Source organism: Hemitrygon akajei, chromosome 12, assembly GCF_048418815.1.
Source record: "Hemitrygon akajei chromosome 12, sHemAka1.3, whole genome shotgun sequence".
Lineage (NCBI taxonomy): Eukaryota > Metazoa > Chordata > Chondrichthyes > Myliobatiformes > Dasyatidae > Hemitrygon > Hemitrygon akajei.
In genome coordinates, this window is record NC_133135.1 from 79108973 (window position 1) to 79123227 (window position 14255).

Here is a 14255-nt window from a genome sequence, read left to right on the forward strand (position 1 = left end):
CTAGTACACCAATCTAAGTCCTTCTGCCAGCACCCTGCTTCCTCAACACTATCTGACACTTCACCTATTTTTGTAAGTTCTGCAAACTTGGCCACAAAGCCATCAATTCCTTTATCTAAATAATTGACATTTAACGTGAATAGAAGTGTACCAACACAGACCCCAGCGGGATACCACTCATCACTAACAGCAGCTTTAAACGTACCCAATAACTTGGCTTCCTTCCATTAGCTGTCTGTGGCCATGAATTCCATGAATTCACCACCCTTTGACTAAAGAAATTCCTCCTCATCTCTGTTTTAAAGGGATATTCTTCTACTTTAAGGCTATTATATCTGGTGCTAACTCCCCCACCAAAAGAAACATCCTTACCATCTGTTTACTCAGCAGAATTATAATATTTTCATTTTGTAGTTGCTGCCTCTCGTGGCAGCTACCTTTGTATCATCAACCATTGATAATATTGCTTTCCTTGGTCACTAAGCCTTAAACTCCTTATGTACCTAACCTGTGAGTTACAGCTTGGCACCATGAATATGGTCTTATCCAATTCTCTTTTTCTGTCAACAGATCCTGTATGCATGCCCAATATGTTACTTATAACACCATGATCTTCAACTTGTGCAATAATGTTTTATGTTACGTTTTATTACACAAATGCTTTTAAGAAATCAAAATATACTACATTCACTATCCTAGTAGTGACATATTCAAAGCTCAACAAATTTGTTCAACATTCTTTGACTTATCTATGTTGACTATGCTGAGTCATTATGCTTCTTCAAGCATTGGCGTCACTTAGCAATTATCTCACATTTTCCTGACAACTAATGTTAAGCAAATAGGACTATCTTTTTTTCCTCCCTCTCCTTTAATGAATAGTGATTTTTTTTGGGGGGGGAGGTAGTGGCAGGAGCAAAGAAGTAGCATGGGGTAGCTCATGTGCTTACTGCGCAGAAAGTAATAAACAATTTGAATTCCTGTATTGGCAGATGGTGTTTCTCTACCCATTGATCAGCTGGACAGTCCTCTCAATGAAAAAGAGATCACACAAACGCCAAATGATGCGGATGTTGATTTGGCTTCCCAGTCGCGGCCTGCTGCTCCCACGGGTTACTCAAAGCAGTTTCAGAAGTCATTGCCACCACGATTTCAGCGACAACAGGTGGGGGCTGGTGGTGGAATAGGCTAGTATCATAGCTGACTTGGCATTTCGTGTTGTATTTCGATACAAAATGTGTGTCCATGTACTAATTAGCATTGATGTGAGTACTTGGTTTTGTAATAGTCAATCAGCCATAGAAGTTTCATCTGAGTTTGAAGTTAGTACAAACTAATGCTGCCTGGTGTAAGTATACTGTTTCTACCATTGTAGGTAACAGTTGCCATTGAGTTCTTGAATCTGCTCAATCGTCAAATGCTTATTTAATAAATTAATATCAGTGTTAAACACAATTCAAAAAACTAGGTTTGTAATGAAATTGACATTCTATTTTAAAGATTGTTCCTATAGGAAGTGAAAAATGCACATTTACAGAACAGCAATCTACTTTTGAGTTTGATGTAAAACAAGTAACTCATTATTTCTTGGTTAACTTGCTATATTTGATATGCCTATTAATTTGCAAATAAATAATGTGATATTGTCATTTGATAAAGCTGCAATATTAATGCCTTTGAAAAATCAATAGAACTACAGATGCGAGAAATCTGAACTTAAAGTAGAAAATGCTGGAAGTACTTAATAGGACAAAGCAGCTGTGGAAGGTTTCAGATCCAAGCTTGATCTGAATTGCCCAGTTTTGATGAACCTGAAACATTGGCTGTTTCTCTTTCAACAGCTGCTTCTTGGCTTGTGCGTCTCTAGCATTTTCCTGTTTTATATGCATCTTTATTGATATAGCTACATGATTGCTTATCCTCAAAGGTTCGTGGCTCAAATAATTTAATGACGATTCCTTTTCAGGAACAGATGAAGCAGCAGCAACACCAATGGCAGCAGCAGCCTTCAGGCATCCATCAACAAACACAATCCCAAACACCAGCCCAATCTCAGACCCAAACCCAAGCCAAGCCTCAGCCTTCTGGTGCTTCTGTGCCACCACCTCCACAGCATAGGCCTATATATCAGACACCCCTAGCTCCTCATCATCAGCACTTGGCTTCAATGGGATTTGATCCACGGTGGATTATGATGCAGCCCTATTTGGATCCACGTATTATATCTGGAAGGCCACCAATGGATATGACACAAATTCACCCTGGTTAGTAATTTAAGTTTCAAATTGGTATAATGTTATGCAACCATGATTTTCTTTGCAACTGCTTTTAAAAGAAGTGAAATTAAAAATCTTTGGATTTGCTAGCTAATGACCCTTGGTGAAAAGTGATCGTGTGGATTGGAAGGAATCAATTTTGAGCTTGGTTCCTCAGTCATCTTTATGTTGAATGATACAGGGAGAAGAGATTTTTTTAAGCTAATAGGCAAGAGTGGGATTACTTTTTTAAAAGTGTTCTCTGTAAAGTACCACTGGCTTCATTGCTGGCTAATTTAACAGGAGCTGTATATCTGACCAGCAAAGAAATGTTGGGTAGTGAATTAATAATTGGGGGAGGGGAACTGTGAATCGTGGATATTTAAACAAAAGTTGATTCAAATTGATGAATTTGTAGTATGTGGAAGAAAATGAAAGCATTTTGAATTCAACTGCTGTTCTGTAATTTAGATGTTTTTCATGTACAAGTGCAAAAGAAATGCTGAAAATAAGGGTCTTTGATCTGAAACATTAACTCTTCCTCTCTTCACATATATTGACTAGCCACATTTTAAGCATGTTCTTCTATTTCAGGATTTCTGGTGACTGCTTTTTTTCCCTTTTTATTTCCTGTTTTTCGTATTCCAAGTACTGGACCTATAGAAAGATATCTGAAGATAGCATAGTGCTTTTTAAAATGTTGTTATTATTGGCATGGCCTTCCAATTTGCTTTCAATTGATTTCATTAATTCTCGTCAGCTTGCTCCTCATTTTACAAAATATTTTGTGTCCAGAGGTGAATTCTAATTATTTAAGTTTTTTTGTAATAAAAGTAACATTTCTCTGATATTTTACTGTTAGTGACTAATACTTAGCACAGCCACTATCAATTTGTTGTAGCAATGTTACTTAACTCCTGTTCATTACAGGTATGATACCAACGAAGCTAATGAGGAGGGATCAAATTGACAGTTCTGGATCAGGATCTGAAACATTTGACCATCCATCACGTCCCACCAGAGATCATACCATTCAGTCCGCTGAGCCTCAGTTGGTGTGGGGGTCAGAGTCTTATCCTCACACTGAACCACAACGAACTACCACTCCTACGGTAGTCGTGGAAGAAAGTAAAGATTTAAGGCAAGTGTTTGAAGTAGGAATCCCATAAAGAAAAATTATTCTGAAGTTCTCATTTCAAAAACCTATGGCTTATAGAAATAGGGCTTCAATTTTTTGGGTACTAAATGTGTTGGAAATCTACTGGCAGTAAAGGCACCATAATTTAACCCAAAAGTACCTTCCTCAGGCTAGAACATACTGGGGAGGGAGGTGATTAATATTCACATGAATTTCTGTTCAATTGTTATTAGCATTGAATGTATTGGATGTATTGAATGGATATTTGGATGAAGGTGAGAACCAGAAATTAGTCTTATCTTTTTGAAGTACATAGTGATTTTCAAGCTCACTTGCTGTCTACAGCCATCAGAAAGAAGAACAAAAAAAGTCACTTTCATTGAGATCGTGCATTAATTTTATGTTAAATATTTCAAGTTTCATGATGACATGAATGTAATATGTTAGAGAACTCATCTGCTGTTTTTGTAATCATGGCTTTAACCATTTTTCTCCAGATCTGAGGTAGTTGCAGAACAAGAGAGAAAGTTGCATGCCTACTCTACAGAAAAGAGACAGCTGTCACCACATTTGAACCAGGAACTATTCAGGGACAAGACTAATGATGAAAAAGGAAAGTTTACAAATAAATCACTGGAAGATGAGCAATCTGTTCAGGTTGAAAATATGGGTGATCCTGGGAACTTAGAACCTGTGGATTCTGGTGTGATTCGTGGCTCACAGGAAGAGCCAATTTTGCGTGGAGAAACCAGGACAGTTTTAAAAAGAAACCTGTCTCATGGGTCCAACCATTCGCTGAAATTGGAAGATCAAAAGACTGATTCTGTGCCAAATACAATTAAAATACAAAACAGGGTTATGGAATCAAAAGACCACATAGACAAACCAGATGAAAAAGCAAAAAAGGAAAGTAGAACACTCGAAGTAGTAAAAACTGAGAAGCCATTTAGGAGAGAGTCCAGGTATGACACACGTTGGGGTCCTAGACCTGGTTCTAGGAGAGATGAAGGCCACATGAGGCCTGTGCGACGTTCTGGTCCAATCAAAAAACCTGTTCTAAGAGATATGAAAGAAGAACGCGAACAAAGAAAGGAAAAAGAAGAACGTCATTCCATTCCAATAAAAGGCAATAAAACTGCAAAAACAGAAAGGAGAGAGCCATCACAGGCAAACAAAGTAGTTGTTAAACCAGAAGCTGAGAAATCTCCTCTGGACACTTCCTCATCTGTGATTAAAAAAGCAGGCCAGGATCTAAAGCCATCAATTGATAAAACAGAAACTCCATCAACAATTACGTCAGTCGGTAAAACAAACAACAATCAAGCAGTTTCAAATCAAACATCAAAAGATGAAAAGCAAGAGAAAGCACATGTTAAAAATCAGGTTTCAGATAAACAACATATTGAAAACCGGTTTTCAGCCAGGCGAGATTCTGGTTTGCCCCCACGTAACTACCGGAAAGAGATTAGGGAACAGCGTGACTGGTTTCCTGAGCAGGTATACAGGGGTAGAGGTTGTGGAGAATTCTATTCTCGAGGGCACAGCTTTAGAGGTTCCTACAGTGGCCGTGGACGTGGAGGAAGAGGTCGTAGTAGGGAATATCCACGTTACAGAGAGTCACGACAAAGGTCTGAAAACGTATCGAATGTATCTTCTTTTCGGCAAAGGGAGGAGAGTGAAACACGCAGTGAAAGTTCTGATTTTGAAGAGGTTCCAAAGCGTCGCAGACAACATGGCTCTGAAACAGATTCTGATACTGAAGCTCATGAAAGTGCCAGTGAAACAATTTCTGACAAAGAAAATCCACCAAAAGGGAAATGCCTGAAGAAAGAGGGAAGGCCAGACAGTAAACCTGTTCAAAAGTCTTTTAGATCTGAAAGCACCTTAAAGGTGGATAACAGATCGTCAGAGAAACCTGTCTCAAAAGATGTTGACTCAAAGCCAAAACCTGGTTTTCTTCCTCGAGGTGAACCATCGAGACGTGGAAGGGGAGGGATGTATAGAGGTGGTGGTAGGGGCACAGGAGGCCGGGGTGGTTCAAGGTCTGCATCATTGAGGAAGTCAGGACCTTCTAATTCAATATGGTCTCCAAGATTAGAGCCTTCCAGGAGGGATGATGGGGAAACAAAAAAAGACCATTTTGAACCTCTTCCTTTTGATAAGAGACCTGTTAAATCAGAACGCAAGTTTGACCATAACAGAGAACAACTTCGTAAGCAAAGACCCACTCGACCACCAAGACAAGATAAACCACCTAGATTCAGGCGTTTGAAAGAAAGAGAAGCTGCAGCTAAAGTAAATGAGCACACTGCAACAATAAATACAAACTCTAATAGTAATGTGCAGGAACATCCAACCTCATTGGATTTAGCTGGAAGCAAGTCACCCGATTTATCCAATCAGAATTCTTCTGATCAGGCTAATGAAGAATGGGAAACTGCTTCTGAGAGCAGTGACTTCAATGAGAGGCGTGAAAGAGATGAAAAGAAAATTACGGATATCAACTTGCAGGCTACAAAGTCTGGAGAAAGTAACTTCCTTCCAAAGAGGGATGCTGCAAAAAGAAGTTTCTCCAGTCAGCGTCCAGGAACAGATCGACAGAATCGTAGGAGCAATAGTGGGGCGAACAAGTCTAACAGAAATTATTCTGCAAACAAGAATGAAAGGCGTAGTGGATTATCATCAAAGACTGGTAGAAGAGGGTAAGTTCTTCCGGAAGTAATTTGAGGACAAATTATCAGTACTATTGGGCACCACATTTTCAGTTTAACTCTTTGATGATCTTCAGTCAATTAAGATACAGTGACATACCAAGATAACTGGGTTATTCTTGCAGTTTGAAATGCTTAGATCATAATTGCAAGTTAGAAATGAATTAGCAATGTTTTTCAAGGCATTTGTGGTATAAGTTAACTTGCTTGCCAAAAATACTAAATTTTGATCAATGGATATTTTAACAATTTAGCATTTTCCTTGCCCAGTCTCTGTACCAAAAGGAAATATGGTTGCAGAGTGACTTTTATTGATTTTCAATGAGATTGATTGAGCAATTTCTTACTCCACCCTCATGGTGATTCTCAATTTTCAGCACACCACACTTTCACCGTCAGCAATTGTGGATTGTTACACAAGTAAAATAAGGTTTTTTAAGATAGCAAATCTGATGTATCCACACTGTACTATTTTTTAAAAAAATGTTCTGCATGTAAATAATACATTTTCACTGCCCAACTGTGTATGGGCAGCAACGTGTTCTGCTTTCTAACAAGGAGACACTTAGAGGGAGACAATTCTTGGTCAATCCTTTAAAGGAAAGAGACATAGAAGTATTTGAAAAGTGAATTTGTGGCAGATGCACAACTTTGCTTGTAGTAAACTACATGTAATACACTGCAAACACTATATGCAGATATTTGAGCATCTGATTACAGAAATCATGTGTTTTATCACTAAAATCACTGCTACATTACTCCAATTTCTTTGAGGCAAAACTTTGTCACCTTTTTTTTAAGAATATAAAAACATGCATAAATTAACTTAATTCACTTAAAAGCTGTCTCTTTGGGATTTAGTAAGTTAAACTTGAATGGTCAGGGTAATAATGTAGAATGAATGGGTGGAACAGCTATGGAACTGTTGGTGCTTCAGTAAGTAGTATAATTATCTTAATATACCTTAAGTTTTTCATTTTGTTTTTTCTTTCTACAGTTTTAGCAGGTGGAGGAGTGGGTTGAGGGAAATAATAGCCTGTCTTGTCTGTGGGGGATTGTGGTTAGTTTCTTGTTTGTATGGTTTGTGTGATATAGGCCTTTAGAAGAGAGAACAGCAATGATTGGTATTGATCCCACCAGCAGTAACGTGGCTCACCATCCAGCAGAAAATAGCAACACAGGCACTTCTCTGAAGTCTACTAAAGAAGCTACTGGGAAGAAAAGAGAAGAGTCAAAATCGGCTAAAAAAACAAAGGAAAAGCCTGATGCACTGTCGCAATTTGACTTGAATAACTATGCTAGTGAGTATTGCATCATTACGAATGTTGTACTATAAATTTTGTGTCCACAGTTTTGACTTTGGGGGATTTTTGTTGTTGTAAATGTTTCTTTGATAGTTTTGTATTGTCTGATAAGTTGTTTTTCATTTCCTTCCAAGAATGACTTTGCAGGTGACGCCCATGTTATGGCCATTAGAGTAACAATACCTTTGTCAGTGCAAAATTTAGAACTCGCTGCTGTAAGGTTTGAAATGCAGAATAAAATCTTACATTTGTGGGGGGCTGGGAGGGAGACTTTTTTCCCCAACTTGTTTCTTTGACATGTGCACAGAAGACAGGCTTTGAGTTATGGATAATCAAGATACGGGCTGTTTTCTAGGAATGCAGTGGTTGCCTGTTTTGGTAATCTAAATGGAAAACCAATTAGGTTAGGGGAGCAGAGAAGGTTATTGGGGTCTCCCTACCTTCTGTCCAAGACTTCTTTGAGAGTCGATGCCTCCAGAAGACACAGTACATCATTAAAGACCCCTCACACCCTCTCCATGAACTGTTTGTTCTTCTGCCATCAGGTAAACGTTACAGGAGCATCAAAACTAAAACCACAAGGCTACTAAACAGCTTCCTCCCACAGGCAGTCAGACTGCTAAATAGCTGCTCTACCTGACTCTGCTTTGGACACTTTTAACTTGCACTGGACGTTTATAACTTGATTTTAACTGACATGTGGCTGTTGTGTTTTACTATTTATTGTTATGTTTATTATTTAGTGTTGCATTTGTTATGTTATGATTGCACTGCTCCTGGGAAACGCTGTCTCATTCTGCCTTGCAGAGCTGATGTACGGTTAGAATGACAATAAAGTTTTTGAATCTTGAATTAAAAGCGTTAAGTAAATGGTAAAACTATATCAGGAGATGTCCAGCTCACTGCTCATCAGAATAGAAATTGTTAGAGGTAATTGCAAATATTTGCAAATCTTTAATACCTTTAAGTAAAGATATGCAATATCTTTAATATGGGTAATGTTTTTTAAAAAGCGGAAAAAGAGTGATCAGTAACAAAATAGTAATGGTCCCAAATAAAAACTTGAGCAAACTGTTGAAAATGTGAGGTACAAGGCTGGAATGGATGATTATCTGAAATTGCTGAATTATTGTATTGAACTTATTAACATACTAATTTTTATAGATGCCCTGTAAACTAGTTCCAGAATTCCTGTTTTTATTGTTTTTCCCGGTTCTGTATTTGCTTTTAAAGTAAAATTAGAACTAGATGTTATACTACGGATTTGTGGTTTGAGCTCTGCTAAATTTTTATATTCACTTGTACCAACATTGAAGAGGTCACTGTACGATTTCTCTGTAAGGAAGAAACATCTCAGAGGTGGTCGTCCTTGGGCACCTGTTTTAGTGGCTGGATTCAAATTAATTGAAGGACGGGTATCACATTACTTGACTTTTCCTGAATGTGACATTATTACTTCATGGTGTAGTTGATGAACTTCTAGTTTCCAGATCCAATGTAAAACATACATTTGTTCACCATACTTTCCTTGTCAGTAGTATAACAAGTTCTTGTCCATGAATGTTCATGAGCGAAAACAACATCTTGCTAAATTTTGGAGAATGTTTGTTATTGTAAATACAAGTCTAATTGGTTAATGTTAACAATTGATTTTGTCTATTAGGTGTGGTAATCATTGATGATCATCCAGAAGTGACAACAATTGAAGATTCCCAATGTAACACTATTGATGATGGATTTACTGAGGTTGTGTCAAAGAAACAACAAAAACGTTTACAGGATGAAGAACGCAGAAAAAAAGAGGAGCAAGTTGTACAGGTGATGGAATTAATTCATTCATATCTAGTGAAAAGATGCTGAGCATATCCAAGTCATCTTTGCCTTGTTGCTGTCAATGTACATTTCAGTAGTTTGCTTATGTCTATCCACAGGTGAATGATAATTGTTCATGTTTGCCACATCTCCTAGTTTGACCAAAATTTGAAATTTTAATAAGCCCTAAAGGTCAGCACTGAGCTTTGACCACCTCTATTCTTATCCTACCTGGAAAAACAATCATTTAATATAAGACCATTAGAGCAGAATTAGGCCATTTGGCCCATCAAGTCTGCTCCATCATTTAGTCATGGCTGATCCTTCTTTCCCCTCCTCAACCCCACTCCCTGGCCTTCTCCCCTTTCGTAACCTTTGATGCTGTATTCAGTCAAGAACCTATCAAGCTCTGCCTTAAATACACCCAACGACCTGGCCTCTATAGCTGTCTGTGGTAATAAATTCCACAAATTCGCCACTCTCTGGTTAAAGAAATTTTCCCTTAAGGAAACCATGCTGACTTTGTCCTATCATGTCCCGTGTCACCAAGTACTCCATAACCTCATCCTCAGCAATTGACTCCCAACATCTCCAACAGGTTAACTGGTCTATAATTCCCTTTCTGCTGCCTTCCCCCTTTCTTAAAGAGTGGAGCGACATTTGCAATTTTGCAGCCCTCTGGCATCATGCCAGAGTCCAATGATTTTTGAAAGATCATTGTTAATGCCTCCACAATCTCAGAGGGTACCTCTTTCAGAGTTCATCTGGCTCAGGTGATTTATGTGCCCTTCGGTCTTTTAGCTTTTTAAGCACCTTTGGGATAGTAACTGTAGTCACCTCATCCCTCACGCCCTTCAACATCTGACACACTGCTAGTGTCTTCCACAGTGAAGACTGATGCAAAGTACTCATTTAGTTAATCTGCCATCTCCTTGTCCCCTGTTATTATTGCTCTGGCCTCATTTTCTAGTGGTCCTATATCCACTTTGATATTGTTTGCTTGCTTGCTTTCAGATTTCATCATTTCCTTCTAATGATTCTTTTGGTTGCTTTCTGTAGGGTTTTAAAAACTTCCCAATCCTGTCTTCCTACTAATTTTTGCTTTGTTGTATGCCCTCTCTTGCTTTTACATTAGCTTTGACTTTCCTCTGTCAGCCATGGTTCTACTATTTTGCCATTTGAGTATTTCTTTGATTTTGGAATACATCTATCCTGCACCTTCCTCTTTTTCCTAGAAACTCACATCCCTGCCAGCATCTCCTTCCAAATTACTTTGGCCAACTCCTCTCTCATACCACTGTAATTTCTTTTACTCCATTGAAATATTGCTATATCATACTTTACTTTCTCCCTATCAAATTTCAAGTTGAGCTCAATCATATTGTAATCACTGTCTCCTAAGGGTTCTTTTACCTTAAGCTCCCTAATCACCTCTGGTTCATTACATAACACCCAGTTGAGTACAGCTGATCTTCTAGTAGGCTCAATGGCAAACTGCTCTAAAAAGCCATCTCGTAGGCATTCAACAAAATCTCTCAGGATCAATTTCCAACCCGATTTTCCCAATCAACGTGTATGTTGAAATCTCCCATGACTATCATAACCTTGCCCTTTTGACATGTCTTTCCTTATTTCCTGTTGTAATTTGTGGTCCACATCCCAGCTACTGTTTGGAGGCCTGTATATAGCTGCCATCAGGGTCCTTTTACACTTGCAATTTCTTAACTCAGCCCACAAAGATTCAACATCTTCCAATCCTATGTCACATCTTTCTGTTGATTTGATGTCATTCTTTACCATTAGAGCCACGCCACCCCTCTGCTGATCTTCCTAACCCTCCGATACAATGTGTAACCTTGGACATTCAGCTCCCAACTACAACCATACTTCAACCACGATTCAGTGATGGACACAACATCATACCCAACAATCTGTAGAAGTGTTGAATATTTGGAAAATTTAGGCTGCCAGTTTCATCATATTATCATTCTTGTAATCTCAATTTCCTTTAGATTTGTTCCTTTATCTCTTTTTAATGGTCTGTAGAATAAACTCGGGGTGAGCAAACCTTTTTGTTTCTCAACAATCTGATTCACTTTGTGTTTCTGAACCATCTGATTCATTCTTTCAAGGACATTCTCTCTTTGAAGTGCACATTCTTTCCTGATCTCACTTGTTACCTTCACTGTTTTCTAAATACTTTGCATCTGTGAATATTCATGACCACGCTACTTAATACTTTTTAACCGAATTTGTTATTTTGCAACATATGTCAGGTTTTGTATGCATAATTCTGTCAGTTGTGGGGGCAGAACTAGCACCTGACCATAAACAACAGAGCCAGCAAGCTGCTGGCTAGATTTTCTTATCATGGTGAGTAGTTTACTGCTTGAAATGATAGCTTGTTCATATTTTCGATATTCTTATTGAATGGTATTTAAAATTTATTTATTTCAGAACTGGAACAAAAAGAATTCAAATGAGAAAGGAAGAGGCCAGAATTCTAAATTGCCTCCACGATTTGCAAAAAAGCAACAACAGGCAGCCCAACAAACTCAGGCTCAGGCTCCAGCTTCAGTTCAACCACAGGCTCAGCCTCAGCAACAGCCTGTGGTTTCGACTACAGATTCAGTTCAGGATTCAGCACAAGGTCCATCTTCAGTTGAGACACCAGTATCTGTTCCGGAGCAATCAAAGGTGCAAGGAGGAAGCTGTACTTCAGGGAATAACAGCGAATGTTCACTTTCAGCCCCAGCGCAAACACACAGCACACTGGACACAGAACTATGGGACAACCAGATTAGCTCTTCAGGTGTCCTTTCAGATATCACCACAAAATGTTAGTATAAGTTTATAAAATATATATTTCATTATTTTGTTTCTTCTGGCACCATTTTGGCATATGTCACTGAAAATCACAAGTGGTATTCAATCCAGTTGACTTGTGTTTCTACAAGGGCTTTGTTGAATCATTCACACTTAAATGATTCAAATTTAACCACTGAGCTTTTGAAATTTTGGTTTATTGCTCCACTATTAGTTCTGACAGATCCTGTTTATTCTGTGTCCAAGAAGTGTTTAAGCCCTCTTGTGATTGACTCTTGAGTCAATTTACTTTAAAAGTTCTTAATTGGCCACATTGACTGGAATGATGAAGGATGCCCTACATTCCTTTGTTTACACAAAGTACACTGCAAATGCTGTGGTCAAATCAACACGTACAAACAAGCTGGATGAACTCAGCAGGTTGGGCAGCATCCGTTGAAATGAGCAGTCAGCGTTTCGGGCTGAGACCCTTCATCAGGACTGAAGAAGGAGGGGGCAGGGGCCCTATAAAGAAGGTGGGGGGAGGGTGGAAGGTGCCAGGTGAAAAACCAATCAGAGGAAAGATCAAGGGGTGGGGGAGGGGATAGGCAGGAGAGGTGAAGAAGGAATGTAAGGGGAAAGCACTATGGGTAGTCGAAGAAGGCAGAATCATGAGAGAGGTGATAGGCAGCTGGAAGAGGAGGCAGAGTGAAAGTGGAATGGGGGAAGGGAGAGGGAGGGAATTACCGGAAGTTGGAGAATTCGATGTTCAACCTATGAACTGCTGTTGCTGCCCGACCTGCTGAGTTCATCTAGCTTGTTTGTACGTGTTAATCCTTTGTTTATCCTGACTGATTTTCAAGGGAGAAATGTGGCTGTTGGGGGGTCATTTTGGAGTGAATTGATAAGCATTTGAACCACAGTTGGTTGGTGCTTCATTGTCTTACAGATATTTACTTGGCTTTTGTCTGGCTAAATAGGAAATAATATAATTGGTAAAACAGGCTAGTTAGCATGGTATTTTTTTTTAAATTACATCTATAATTACCGTGACAGAACACAATGTTCACTTGATCAGGCAGAACCAGTATGATTATGTAAAGGTAATGCTTGATGACTCTGACTGAATATTTTGAAGAGATTATTGAAACATTAAGAAGGGAAATAATAATAATAATAATTAATAAATAAATAATATTTTTAAAATTTCCAGAAGACATTTGATAAAGCCTTCACACGATGCTGTTCAATTAAGAACAATTTTTTGCCCTTGTGAGGAAATTGGCAAATTGTAAGACAGTGTATTGAGATAATGGACACGATTTAAATTGGTAGGATGTGGATATAGTTGGGGTCTGAAGGAATCTATATCAGGGCCTTAGCTTTTCAATGCATTTATAAATTAATAATTTGTACGGTTTTGTTGAAATTGCACATAAAGCTTATAAAAGAAAAACACTGTACCAAAATAGTTATAAATGTTGAAAGACATTTTATACTTGATAATATTATTGCCTTGTTCTCTTATCTGGAACCAACTGTTGTCGTTGGTTGTCTGTACATCTTCAAGAAGCACGTAGTGACAGGAAAATCAGCACCTAGGATTTAGGGAAGGGTAAGGTATGGGAAATCGTTGCAGTTCTGTATATTGCTCCCTCTTGCACTCAAGTAGAGAAAGCATGTCACTAATAAGCTTGGTGAAATTCATTTCCGGAAGTGGTCCTACCAATACACCAGCTGCTCTTCATCAGTACAGGCTGGCTCCCAAAGATGAATCACTGCATGCAATTACAAGGAGCCCACCATTATTCTTGCTCAGAAACTCTGATCCATGCATATATACTTACTGTGCCAGTCCATATTTTAATTAAAAAGCTAATGGAATGTGTACATTTACATATAGAGGACTAGATTACTAAAAGGAGTTAAGTTCTGGTTGGACCACATATGAGACACTGAGCAATTTGGAGCATCCCTCTGTTAGAAGGGATATAATGCGGAGGGCTGAGGTACAGTGGAGATTAATAATGGAAACATTAAATTATGAAGCTATATACATTGGGTTATATTGCCTGAAATTTAAAAGCTAAAGAAATTTTATTGCAATTTTCATTAAGGACATTTTATAACTTGATAATAATGTTATTGCCTCTTATCTGGAACCAACTGCTGTCCGTAGCTGTTTGTACATCTTCAAGAGGCACATAGAGACAGGAGATTCAGCACCTAG

General features: G+C 38.5%; 1 protein-coding gene across 13 annotated transcripts in view; it reads left to right on the forward strand.

The window, feature by feature from the left end:
* Nucleotides 1-14255, forward strand: part of prrc2c (proline-rich coiled-coil 2C) — a 98971-nt gene that overhangs the window by 55358 nt on the left and 29358 nt on the right. For 9 of the 13 annotated variants that reach the window (XM_073063569.1, XM_073063562.1, XM_073063570.1 and 6 more), the window contains exons 13-19: nucleotides 993-1165; nucleotides 1967-2264; nucleotides 3186-3396; nucleotides 3891-6095; nucleotides 7200-7405; nucleotides 9072-9226; nucleotides 11678-12059. In XM_073063569.1, the coding sequence (XP_072919670.1) occupies nucleotides 993-1165; nucleotides 1967-2264; nucleotides 3186-3396; nucleotides 3891-6095; nucleotides 7200-7405; nucleotides 9072-9226; nucleotides 11678-12059 (3630 nt within the window). The remainder of the gene's footprint in view (nucleotides 1-992; nucleotides 1166-1966; nucleotides 2265-3185; nucleotides 3397-3890; nucleotides 6096-7199; nucleotides 7406-9071; nucleotides 9227-11677; nucleotides 12060-14255) is intronic. The other 4 variants (XM_073063565.1, XM_073063574.1, XM_073063566.1 and 1 more) reach the window with 2 other exon arrangements.